At 41.9% G+C, this 12468-nt stretch overlaps 1 protein-coding gene across 9 annotated transcripts in view; it reads left to right on the forward strand.

The window, feature by feature from the left end:
* Wdfy4 (WDFY family member 4) overlaps nt 1-12468 on the forward strand; it is a 282996-nt gene that overhangs the window by 112306 nt on the left and 158222 nt on the right. For all 9 annotated transcript variants that reach the window (XR_006852139.2, XR_006852140.2, XM_046446708.2 and 6 more), the window contains exons 30-33: nt 620-789; nt 2744-2869; nt 8689-8853; nt 11931-12134. Coding sequence is in view for 7 of the 9 variants with exons in the window: in XM_046446708.2 (XP_046302664.1) it covers nt 620-789; nt 2744-2869; nt 8689-8853; nt 11931-12134 (665 nt within the window). In the remaining 2 variants the exon portion in view is untranslated. The remainder of the gene's footprint in view (nt 1-619; nt 790-2743; nt 2870-8688; nt 8854-11930; nt 12135-12468) is intronic.

The following is a 12468-nucleotide window of genomic DNA, read 5'->3' on the forward strand; positions in this document are numbered from 1 at the left end:
ATCAGCCCCAGCCTCTTGCTCTTTCTTGCAGGATCTCTCCACAGCCTCATTGCTCTTCAGTCTCTGGTGGCTGTTTTCCTTTTCTTAAAGGCTCCTACTCTGTTTACTCACTGGGAACTTCACACACTGCTTCCTGGCCTCTTCTAGCAGATGTGGATTTAAATGCCACTTCCTCCAGGAGAAGAAGGGTCCCACCTGAATTGGCACCTCTGTTAATTCTCTCTGCTCCTATTATTTTCCTCTATAGTGCTATTTCAATTCTGAAGCGTATATTTATTTAGGTATTCAATTGCTTAATGTCTGCAGGGCCCGCTACACTCTAAGCTTCATGAATGTCTGTAATCCTTTGTACTTTTCAGTAATATATCCTTGTTGCTTTATATGAAGTTCCTTGTTTCTTCCTACACAATGAGTGAATGAATGAATGAATGAGCATGTCAACAACAGGAAAAGGAATTATCATTGAGCACTTTCTTGTGCTCATCTATGCTAACATATATTTTAGCAAGTGTTTCTATGGTATGGTGGGCTGCCGGGGCTCCCTTATATGTCTACTCCCACCATGACCAGAGCAGTTGTTCTCAACCTGGATTTTGTGTTTTTTCCACTGGATCAATAGACAACCTGAAGAGCCATCCTTCTGTACCTGACCAGAGCCCCCGCCTGCTTCCTGGGTTCCGTGTCTTGACTGCCTTTCTGGCCCTGCATGTTCATATTCCTGAAGTCTACCTCATTGTGTCCACCTTCTTCCTACAGACGTCACTTACAGAGCTGATGGACTGTCCGAAAGTAGGTTCTTCGATTACCCCTGGGAAGAGGGACACACTTTGTTTTCTGATCCCACGTGGTTAAGGCAATTCCCTAAGACTCTCTATGCTTACCTCCCTCCACTTCTACTAACTAGAGCTGTGTTTGATCTCTTTCCTTCTATAGCGATCCCATACCCCTGGACAGCTTTCAAATACCTGACCATCAGCCCTGTGACTTCCTCAGCCTCTGCCTTCCATCACCTCCACCCCGTCAGCAAATATGAATGACATCAGGCTCTTTTTAAAAAATTTTCTCTTTACAGACACAGGGAAGTTACTTGATGATAGAGCATCCATGCCTCAGCAACCCATCTCCACCACCTACTTAGTTATGACCTCTTCATCAATTCACCAACTTTTCTCCATGGTTACTGGGAGAGGTTTCCCAAGGCTGCTTTTGGCTTCCTTTAACTTCCCTGGTCTACTCATTCCATACTTTACCTTTCTTATCCATCCTTTCAGTTTCTTCTTTTCTAATGATTCTCTCCTCACAGACTATAGGTATGTTAAATTATCAACCTTTAGCAACCGTTACCCTATTTAACACTTTCCTGTTTCTCCTTGGCCAAGTTTTTCCAAAGAGGAGTTCACACCCACTGTGCACACCATCTCACCATTAATACTCTCACTTGTTCACACCAAGTCCAGGTATTACTTGGATTCCATTCCTACAAGACCAAGTTTGAGCTCTAGAGCTAGCATCTTGGATACCTAGCTTGTCTCTCTAACCTAACTCCAACTTACCCTTCTTCATGATGTGACTGTATTGGATCATCACCCCATTAAGACCAGCCGCTTTGTGCTCACCTGACCTGTGTGACCTTACTGATTCTTTTCTCCCTCATCACTTGCCTGGTGGGAGTGTCCTCCCCCAGAACTCAGCTCCGGTGTTACCTTCTACATAGAACCCCAGGTATTTCCTCAGATGGCACCAAATACATGTACCTCTTAGACACAGCTCCAGAAGGATAGATCCCACCATTTTTTTTAAACTCAGCTTTCTAGGCACCTGACAAATATCAGATTTGTAAATTGTTTCTTGATCTTAAGTAGAATCAACTGAGCTGAATTGAAATAGGGAAAGGACATGGCTTGGCAGAGAAAGTTAAAAATTCACTTCTCTTGCATATCCTTATATTTGACAAGATTTAAATCTTTGATATACACTAATAGGGTAGCTCACACTTCAAGATAAAGTTCTGAATATGACTATGCTAAGTTTAGAAAGACCTGAATTTTTATTTCTCTAACAATGTATTATAGGAAACAAACATCTACTAAGTGTCAGGAAATATGATAGATGCTTTACATATTTTATTTTGCTTGATATTTAAACAATCCCATGGGGTAGATAATGTGATTTTCCATTTCCTAGACAAGAAAACTTAACTGCCAAGAGGCCAAATAGATTTCCTGAGCTATTAAAAAGGAAAAGGCAGGGCCTCTTGATTCTAAACTCTAAAGTGTTTCCTCTATACTGTACTTTCCCCTGAATCTTTGAATTCCTCCTATGCTTATATAATTTAATTTACTAAAAGGTATTAAAATTAATTAAGACATTGAGCACTTATGAAGTCAAACCAAAAGAACTAAGCTTTTGAAGAAATTTTATTTACTTATTTATTATTTATTTATTGGTGCTGGGGATGGAACCCAGCACTTCACATGTACTAGACAAGTGTTTTACCATCGAGCTACACCCCAGCCCCAAAGAACTAAATTGCCACAAGTTGCTAGTGGGTCTTCAGTACCTTCTTGGGGGTGTGTTTCTCTTATTGACCATCAACCGAGCTGGAATTTTCCATATGGGCTAACCACTAAGGCTGCTACTGTGCTTTTTCCCTTGGGACTTCCTGGGAAATGCTAGCACTGGCTACAAAGCTGGTCCTGTTGGTTTCCACAAGTCTCCTTATGGCCTTTGCTTTCTTCTTAAGGACAGCCTAGATGCCATGCTTCATTGGCTCCTGCAGAATCACCACCAGCAAGAAGTCCTCCGGGATGGACTGTGCACAGAAGGGGCCCTGCTGCTCGTAGAAATGCTGAAAGCCACCATGAGTCAGGTGAGATTCATTATCTACTCCAGAGGTTCTATTGGGAAGGCAAGTTTGGAAAGGTCATCTTGACTCTTCTCAGCAGCTTCCCAGAAATGCTGATGTCTTAGTCCATTCTTTGTTGCTATAATAAAATGCCAGATACCAGATAATTTATAATAAACAGAGATATTTAGCTCGCAGTTTTGGAGGCTGTGAAGTCCAAGAGCATAGCATTGGTATCTTCTTGGCATCTGGTGAGGGCTTTCTTGCTGTATCATAACATGGTGGAAGGCATCATATGGTAAGACAGAGAAAGTGTGTTAGCTCTGGGCTCTCTTCCTCTTCTTATAAAGTCACTAATGCCATAATGTAGGTCCTACCCTTATGACCTCATCTAATTCTAATGACTTCCCAAAGGCCTCACTTCCAAATACCATTAGCATAGGAATTTAAAGACTAAGTTTCCAACACAAACTTTCAGAGGTCATATTAAAACCATAGCATCTGGTAATAAGCAAGATAAAATAGAAGAGGTAAGTTAGATTGCCAAGAGACACTTATTTCTCATTTATTTAAACATTTGGTTTTCTTCCCTGGGAGATTTACTGCCTTTAGTCAAAGGAAAGATTTCTGAAGTGGAAGAGGGGCCTCTCCTTCCAAGTAACTCACCCCTACCAGGACAGTTGGAGTGACCAAGAATGACCTGTGAGGTAAAGACCTGTCTTAGAAAAGGCAGGTGGCTACCAGCTATAGACATGGCAGAGGCTTCTGGAGTAGGTAACCTTTGATTTGGAGATACACTAGACATGGGTGTTTGGTGTTAATTTAGACCTGGAAGCAAGTGTGAGGAGAGAAGAACATGTGGCCGGTGAACAGGAGGAATTAGTAGTCACATCAGTGAGATCTTGCATGAAAGGTTCACCTTTGTTCTGCAGACATCAAGGGCACAATTGGGTGCTTGATTTTGTGAAGAAACTTCATCGCTTTTTGTAAAATGATACACAATTATCTTCTTTAACATTTAAACAAAATAGAAAAGCAGAAAATAAAAATCACCTGACATATACTAGATATGACCTCTATGAACTTCAGTGGATCATCCCTCTGGACATTTCTTGAAGGTCACATCCTATCCTTATAGAGGATGAGATCGCAAAAATTCTTTTTGCCTTTCTTCCATCCACATTTTTGTGAACATATTTCCATCTCAATAAAGTGGGAAAACATAGGAATCACCTCTATTTATAATAAAAAATTATGTTAATTTTCAAAGTGCTTATTATAAAAAAAAACCTATAATTGACTTTTTTGAAAAATCATCTTTTCTTTCTTGTTTGATGGCCTCCTGAAGTGCAGGATAGTGGGTCAAAGAGCACTTCATGCATTTTCTATTGGATGCACTTCTCAGAAAGATTGCACATATATATATGTATTCCACCATCTAATATACATCTCAATATCTTGTATGGAAGTACTTGGGCCCAGCCTCATAGTCTCAACAATATGGGCAAATGGATGATAGTTTCATAGTTAGGTTCTTTTTGCATTTATTTTTAATAAATTTAAAACCATTTTATACATTTATTAACATTATGTATTTCCATGTAAATTGCTGGTTTATTCTTTCATCTTTTGCCAACTTCTCTTTCTTTTTCCTTCTCTCTTGCCCTGTCTGTGGTTATGCTAAGACAGTCTAGATCACATTTTGTACTTTTTGTAAATAGGAATTTTTTAAAAAGGTCTTTTAGCAGATGATTTTATTTTATTTTAGTCTTTTATTAGATGATTTATGCTTTTTTCTTTTAACCAGTTACCTATGATGAATTACCTCAGTAGAATTCTTTGAATTCTCATTCAATTACTCTGTTTTTTTTAATTGTACTTCCTTATTCTGTTTTTGCAAATGTATATTGATGATTCTGTATGCATATTTATAAATGATATTAGGCTGATGATTTCTTTTTGTTTTATCTTTGTGAAGTTTTGATATCAATATTATGCTAGTTTTATATTAAGAATTTGTTTATTTTGTATTCAAGTAGATGTTTTATCTATAATTCATATATTATTTAAATGCTTCTGTGAAACTGGCTGTATCTGAATTTTTCCCCTGATTATTGACTTGTTTAGTCTTTTAAATGTTTTCTTAACCAAGTTTAGTTAATTGATCTTTAAAAATAACTACCCATTTACTCAGTTTGTACAAATGGTATTGTGTTGCTTTCCATTGCTATAACAAACAAGTACCTGAAGTGAGAAAATGGGTTCATTTTGGCTCACAGTTTTAAGGTTTCAGTTTAGTTGGCCTCATTGCTTTGGGCCTGGGTGGCACATCATGGCAAGAGTGTGTGATGGAGCAAAACTGCCTAATCGATCGCCAAGCTGGGTCAAAGGGGAAGCAGAAGAGCGGAAGTCCCACAATTCCCTTTGAGTTCATACCCCTCATGACCTAAAGAACTCCCGCTAGTCCTCTACCTCTTCAAGTCTCCACCCATCTCCAAATAGCACCAAACTGGAAACCAAGCTTTTGACACACATGGGTTCTTGGAGGACATTCGGGGTCCAAACTGTAGCAGGTCTCTTATAACTCAGTTTTCTATGTGTTATTTCTCTCTTCTTATTCTTAGTTTGAGGGCTCCTCCTACTTTCTCTTTACCACACCCTTACTGTTCAGGAGCTGGTCTTATGGGTTTAAAGAACTAGATTTTGTATATCTTTATCAGTCTCCTGATTTTTTAAATTTCAATTTCTAAGATTTTTATATTTGGCCTTTCCAGTTTTATTGTTTTCTAAAACTCCTTTGATGACTATTTTCTAATGTGCATGTGGTTAAGCTTTTTTTTTTTTCATTTTAATCTATCCTAGTCTTATTTTTGACCTGGTTAGATAATAAGATATGTACTTTTTTCATCTTTGAGAAATGTATTCATTCTATTGTAGGCCTAATGTATGATTAATTTGGGGGTTCCTTAAAATGTCTATTTTCTGTTTATAAGATAAGGAATCTGTCACCTACATAATTAGTTAATGTCATGAAAAATAAAACAATCAAAATTTGTTGCATAAGCTATTCAAAACAAGAAAAATGTGTAATATGCTAAGAGTAGTAAAAATGTAAGACCAAAAATTCACATCATAGCAGTAAGTATAAAAAGTTAAGCTCATATATTATTTAGACTAGATAAAAAACAAGACCCAGCCTTCTTATATGTGTTGGAATGACAAACATATTCAATGAGAATGATGCTACTCACGGATTCAGTACAATGAAGATACCTGTCGTGAAAGTATCTTTTACCAAGAACAGCAGACAAGTATCTAAATATAAAAAGCAAAAACTAGAAGGAGAAGAGAAAAAGACTAGAAACCTAATTGTGGGAATAACTAACTCGAAAAGTTCAGTTTATTTTACTTTTTCTTGGAACTTTATTTTGTTTGATATTACACCCTTGACCAGTGGTAACCACAGATTTGACTGCCTGTCCTTGAACTTGATGTAAATGGAATCAGACAGTACATATTCTTTTGCATCTGGCCTTTTTCACTCATCATTACATTTTGGGATTCACTCATGTTCTTATGTTATCAGTAATTCATTTTTTTCACTGTTGAATAGTATTTTCTTGTGATAATTAATCACAACCATTCTGGCTTGTTTCAGCTTGGAAACATGCTATATACCTATCTTTTGGTGGACATATGTACTCCTTTCTGTTGCAAATATATCCCAGGAGTGAAATTGTGAGTCATCAGTTACACACATGAGTTACTTTAGTAAATAATGCCTAATAGTTTTTCAAAGTGGAAAAACCAATTTACATTATCTCCACCTTTTTTCTGGAAGGGTTTTAGTTGCTCCACATCCTTGTCAATTTTTTGCATTGTTAGAGGTTTTGATTTTAGAAATTTTGCGGCATGTTACAGTGTTTTGGAAGAGACAGCGTTGTCTCCATTGTGGAGGTGTAGAAACAGAAGTTATGGAGGTTAATTCATCCAAGCAAGGTCACAGAGCTCAGGCACAGTGGAGGCACATGTGTCCAGCATAAGCATCATGATTCTAGGTCATGTCCACGCCTTGACCTTCAAGGGAGTCTCTGTCACTTGGCAGATCAAATCCAAATTCTTCTTTTGAAAGGGCAAATCCTCCTTATGACCTCACCTTCTAGCTTCTTCTGTATTTACCCTGTGCTAGTCATTGCAAAAATAAGCTGCATCACTGAAATGCCTCATTTGCTCCTCATTATAACTTTCGGAAATAGGCCATAGCACGATCCTTTTTCCGGACTTGGAACTTAAAGCCTAGGGAGATTAGGAAGCTGGTCCAAGGCTATGCTTATTAGTAGGTGGCAAAGGCATAGTTCCATCCAGATTGACTAACTACAGAGAAAGGTCTCTGAACACCTTTTATTTCTCATATTCACCTATAAATTTAAATTGTGCTGTAAGAACCTATAAGAGGGCTGGGGATGTGGCCAAGCGGTAGCACGCTCGCCTGGCATGCGTGCGGCCCAGGTTCGATCCTCAGCACCACATACAAACAAAGATGTTGTGTCCGCCGAAATCTAAAGAATAAATACTAAAAAAATTAAAAAAAAAAAAAAAAAAGAACCTATAAGAGATCCAGATGCAGGTGACTTCAGAACTCTTTCTCTCTGCCTCCCTGCCCCAGCCTATCCCAAACCCTCTCTGGATTCTTGACATGTGATTCCAGTCACCCCACATGTCTTGTCTTTTTTCTACAATTAGAATTGAGTTTCCCAGTTTGAGACATGGTCTAGGCACTTGGGAGCTACTAAGCAAACATGGTATTCTAACTTGAGCTTACCAGGCCAGGACTGAGAGTCAGGCTGGAAGGGACGTGAGGAAGCCATGCAAGGGAGGGGCTGGCTCTGAGTAGCCAGACTCAAAGGAAGGGCCTGGTGGCCACTTAGAGTGTTGGTAGGAGTAGGCTAAGTGTCACTCAGTCTGCTTGTCAACGTGGCCATGCAGCAGATGATACTGAGGTTGGGGTTGATCAAATTTGAAAAAAGTTTTCAAATTTCCTGTATCCTATCCATTCAGGACAATAAACTTGGGCAGCAACTGGATACCCTGGTTGGGCTCAGCTGAGTCTCTGGACAGAGTGACTGGACAATCTGTCAAGGGAGTTGAGCTGTAGAAGGTTACTAGGGCTCAGTCAGGATTCAGGGTGGCGGTTTGGCCATGTTGCCAACATCAGCAGGGAGAGAGCTCATGATGTGTGGGAAAACTGATGCCTTGGCAGGTGCCTGGGCACCAGCTCAGTACAACATGATCCATTCCAGACCCCCTGGCTGGCAGGAAAGTCAGGGTGAGAGTCTATAGGTGGGAACATCAGCACTGGGTCCTGGGAAGACTGGTTTACCTTTGATGGGCCAGTCCCTTGAGCACTGGGCTAGGGAAGACTGGCAAGTCCCTTGAGCACAGTGTGCCATATCTAATCACTTAGGGATTGTGTGGGAAAGCAGCAAATTTCATACCAATCTCCTGGGTTCAGTTCCTGGCTCTGATTCTTACCCACTGTATGACAAGCAATGGAACCTCTCTGGGCCTCTGTGTTTTCTTCTGTAAAACAAGAGTAAACACAGAGACTATCTCAGAGGGTAGAAGAGGAATGGGTGTTAAGCACTGTGTCCACACGTAGTAAACTCTTCCCTGGTTATCATGCAGTACCCAGTGCCAACCTGCAGTCTTAGGTGACTTACAAGAGCATGTCTTGTGGAGAGCCTCCATAAGGAAGTTTTCTCCTGAGATTTCCATTCCTCTGGCTGACTCAGGCAGCCCCAGTCATGCTGCCTTACACTGTGTCTCATGGATTGTGTCCTCAGCCCTTGACAGGTTCTGAAGATAGCACCTGGGAACAGACATTCCCAGTCACCATGCTGCACTTCTTCAGCCTGGTACACCGCACCTACTCCCAGGACCCGGCGTGGCGGGCCCCAGAGTTTCTCCAGACCTTGGCCATAGTCACCTTCCCCTTGGGAACCCAAAAGGTAAGGCGTGCCGCTGCCCTGTACCAGAGAGAGCAGGTGTGAACTTCACCATCCTTCATGGTGAGAAGCTAAATTCCTCCCCATCTCCCAAAGTTAAAATACACTTAAAGCAACTTGACTGGAACATTCAATAAACAACTTGGGTAATTTTCCTTTTCTTGGCTGAGATGTAACTAGAGGTCATTTTCAGCTCTGGGACTCAATCATTTTTTTGAATTGTTAGGAATGAGAAATTTGATGGTAGATCAAGTCCAATTCTATATGGAATATTCACACACTGGTCATAGGAAACAGTGAATCCTTTCCAGGAAGCCTGTTGCCTATGTGCCATTCAGGGGAGGGGTGGTACTTTTGTCCTGTTTGCAGGCCCCTTAGGACATGACTCAGATCCCCTTCCAGGCAGTAGGTTTGTGAAGGACCAGCTTAGATCCAGAAGAACCAGGGAGGATAGAGAACCGACTTGGGTCTTCTGTCTTCTGTGATGAGCAGTTGAAGAAGTAGCTTAGGGAAGATGTGAGTTTAAGATGAACAGGGGGTCCCAGCAAGTCAAGGGGCAGCCAAGTTGAAGGATTTATAATCCCAAATCGGGGGGGGCTTATAATCCAGGACAAGCAACTAGGCAAAGTGGCACACACCTGATATTCCTATAACTTTGGGGGCTGAGGCAAATTTGATTCCAGTCTCAGCAACTTAGGAGACGCTGTCTCAAAATAAAAAACACAAAGGTCTGGAGGTGTAGCTCCGTGGGAGAGCACTTGCCTAGTATGTGCTAGGTTCTGGGTTCATTCGTCAGTGTCTGTTGGTCTCTCTATTTCTTTCATACACACACACACACACACACACACACCCCTACCCATGACAAGCACAGAGCTAGGCATGGAGTGTATGCTCCGTAATCATTTGCTAAATCATAAAATGAATGGGAGAAATGTTCTCTTAGCTAACCTTTCCCAGGGGTGTATCCATGTTGGCACATTGGTCCCAAACCTGGTGCTTCACATAACACTAACAGCAATCAGAAAGAGGAAAGAAGAATATGAGACTCAGAGACAAAGTGGTACTCATAAGTCTCATCTCACAAAATGATTGAGAGAACAAAGTATGTCACAGTTCCTGGGATTGACATGCAACAGAGCTAAGATTTAAATTTTGGTCTCTCACCCCAAAGCCTGAGTTTTTTACATTTAAACCCATGTGATGGGTTTAAAATAAAGTTAAATAACTAAATAAAATTGAAAATACAGTTAGCCCTCTGTATCCATGGGTTCCCCATCAGGGATTCAATTAACCTCAAAGAGAAAATATTTAAAAATTTTTTGGTCTGTACTGAATGTGTATATGTTTTTCCCCACCAATATTCCCTAAATAATAGATTTATAACAGTCACATAGCATTTACATTGCATTAGGCATTATAAATAATCTAGAGATAATTTAAAGTATATGGGAGGTTATGCCTAGGGTATGTGTAAATACTATGCCTTTTTATGTGAGGGACTTGAACATCTGTGGAATTTGCTATACTCAGAGGTTTCTGGAACAAATTCCTCACAGATACTTAGGGACAGCTGTAATTAGACTACACATAAAGACAAGAGGATTTGCAAAAAGATAAAATGGTTTCAAAATGTTTTGATGGATTAATATAAACTCGAGTAACTTACTAGGAAATTAAGAATAAACACAAGGCAGTGATAGACACAGGGAGGCCCTGTGGGCTGAAGCTGTAGGTGGAGGTGGGGGTGGGGGTGGGATCGACACAGGGAAACTCAGGTGGCTCAGACCAGGCAGGGAAGAGGGACAATTTTACAGTCTGTCTCCTGCGATCTCCTTGGCACTTCCTCTGTAGGGGACAAGATGTGGCATCTCAGTCCTGATGCCCATCTCAGCCCCTACCCCCAAGGAACAAGCTTGATGTTACTGAGTCGAGGCTCCAGTTGAGCACACAGCGCACACCCTGGCATAGGACTGACCCAAAAGTCACCTCTGCAGCCAGCAAACACCCTAGTGGGCTGGTTGGGCCCTGACTTGGGGTTCCTAGCTCCAATTCCAAGGTGCTTCTCCCTCATGACACTCTCTTGCCTTGTCCCAGCTCCAAGTCAGCTCGCTAGGCCTTTGTTGCACAGAAAGCATTGCAGACCCTCCCCACACAGAAGGCTGGCAGCCAAAAGCCTTCGATTTGCTATGAATTTATATGGCATCTTTCCAGTTGAGGCCGCATGGAGCTAATTAATGCAGTCGCCACCTCCCTAGGTGCCATTAAATTCGTTTTATGGCTTAATTAAGAACGGCGGCATTAATTTTATGAATGAGCAAAGGGAGGTGCCAACAGATGAACGTGCATGAAAAGTTCATGGGCCGGGAGTCAGGAGTCCCTGGCCGCGTGTCCTTGGGTGTGTCATTCGGCCTCCCTGCATCTCCAGGTCCTCCTGGACTATCTGGGGTAATGACCCTTGTCTCCTCTATCCCCTGTTTTTATAAACCTCAAATGAGGAAGTGAATGCTGAAGTGCTTCAGGGATTCAGGGAAAGAACTCTACAGTTTTGCTTCTCCATCTTTCCTACCTGAATGTCCTGTCTGTCAACATGAGCAGGGACTGGGCAGGAGGAAAAGGTGGGGACACCACCACAAGGTGGAAGCCAGTGTCCACTGACCCCCTACCAAGCTGCCAGGCATTGCTGCATCTATTATTCTCTCATTTCCTTTCCACAAATCCTCTGTGAGGGTGGTTTTTATGATTGCTATTTAACAGATAGGCAGCTGGCTTGGAGGAGTGAAGCCACTTGCCCCAACAGATTTTGGATTTCGTTGCAGAGCACTGCAGTTCTCTCTGACTTGGTGGCTCAGTTTTTTTTTTTTTTTTTTTTTTTTGCAAAATATCATCCTATCTCAGTCAGAGTCTCAGACCACAGTGGTAACTGTGGCCATAGGCAAGAAGGCTCTGGGAAAATCATACTTTGGCAGAGCCTCAGTTTCCACCCATGTCAATGGGTATGATGATAATTCTGCGTGTTCCCATCAGAGACAGATGTGAAAGAGCTTCCAGGCCACACATGTTAGGGTTCTCTTGTCTTTGAGGGGCCTGCAGCTGAGTCCACCCGGAACACCAGCAGTCCTGGGACTGTCTCTGAAGGTGACAGCCCCAAGGAAGGTCTCCAGGCTCCTGTCAAGTCACATCCTGCCCGGAGGCAGCTGAGAGACTTCACTCAGATCCTCTTGAGGGAGCTCCTGCTTGGAACCCCCAGCCCCAAGCAGTGGCTGCCACTGGAGGTGCTTCTGGAGGTGGGTTGGAAAGGGCATTTATTGCTGGGCTGTCTTTTATGGGAGTGGGTTTGGGAGCCAAAGGGCATTGCAAGGGCAAGGGATGGCCAGGCCTGAAGATGCTGGCTCGCCAGTGGTGGAGTCACCGCCTCATGATCTGGGGGGATGTTTATGAACTTCAGGCCCTGGCAGAGTGCCAGGTAAATAGAAGAATAAGGGCAGGGTCCTTGGAAACTGAGCCTGAGGTAAGGGTGTTATAGAAATTATATATTGTAGGGACTGCTGTCAGGAGGAGAGAGGGGAGCAGAGGAAAGGGGAAGATGTTCTCTTAGAGGTGGTTTCCACTGGAGCCTGG

This window comes from Marmota monax, unplaced genomic scaffold, assembly GCF_021218885.2.
Source record: "Marmota monax isolate L192 unplaced genomic scaffold, Marmota_monax_Labrador192_F-V1.1 WCK01_AAM20220418_F8-fsc00207, whole genome shotgun sequence".
NCBI lineage: Eukaryota > Metazoa > Chordata > Mammalia > Rodentia > Sciuridae > Marmota > Marmota monax.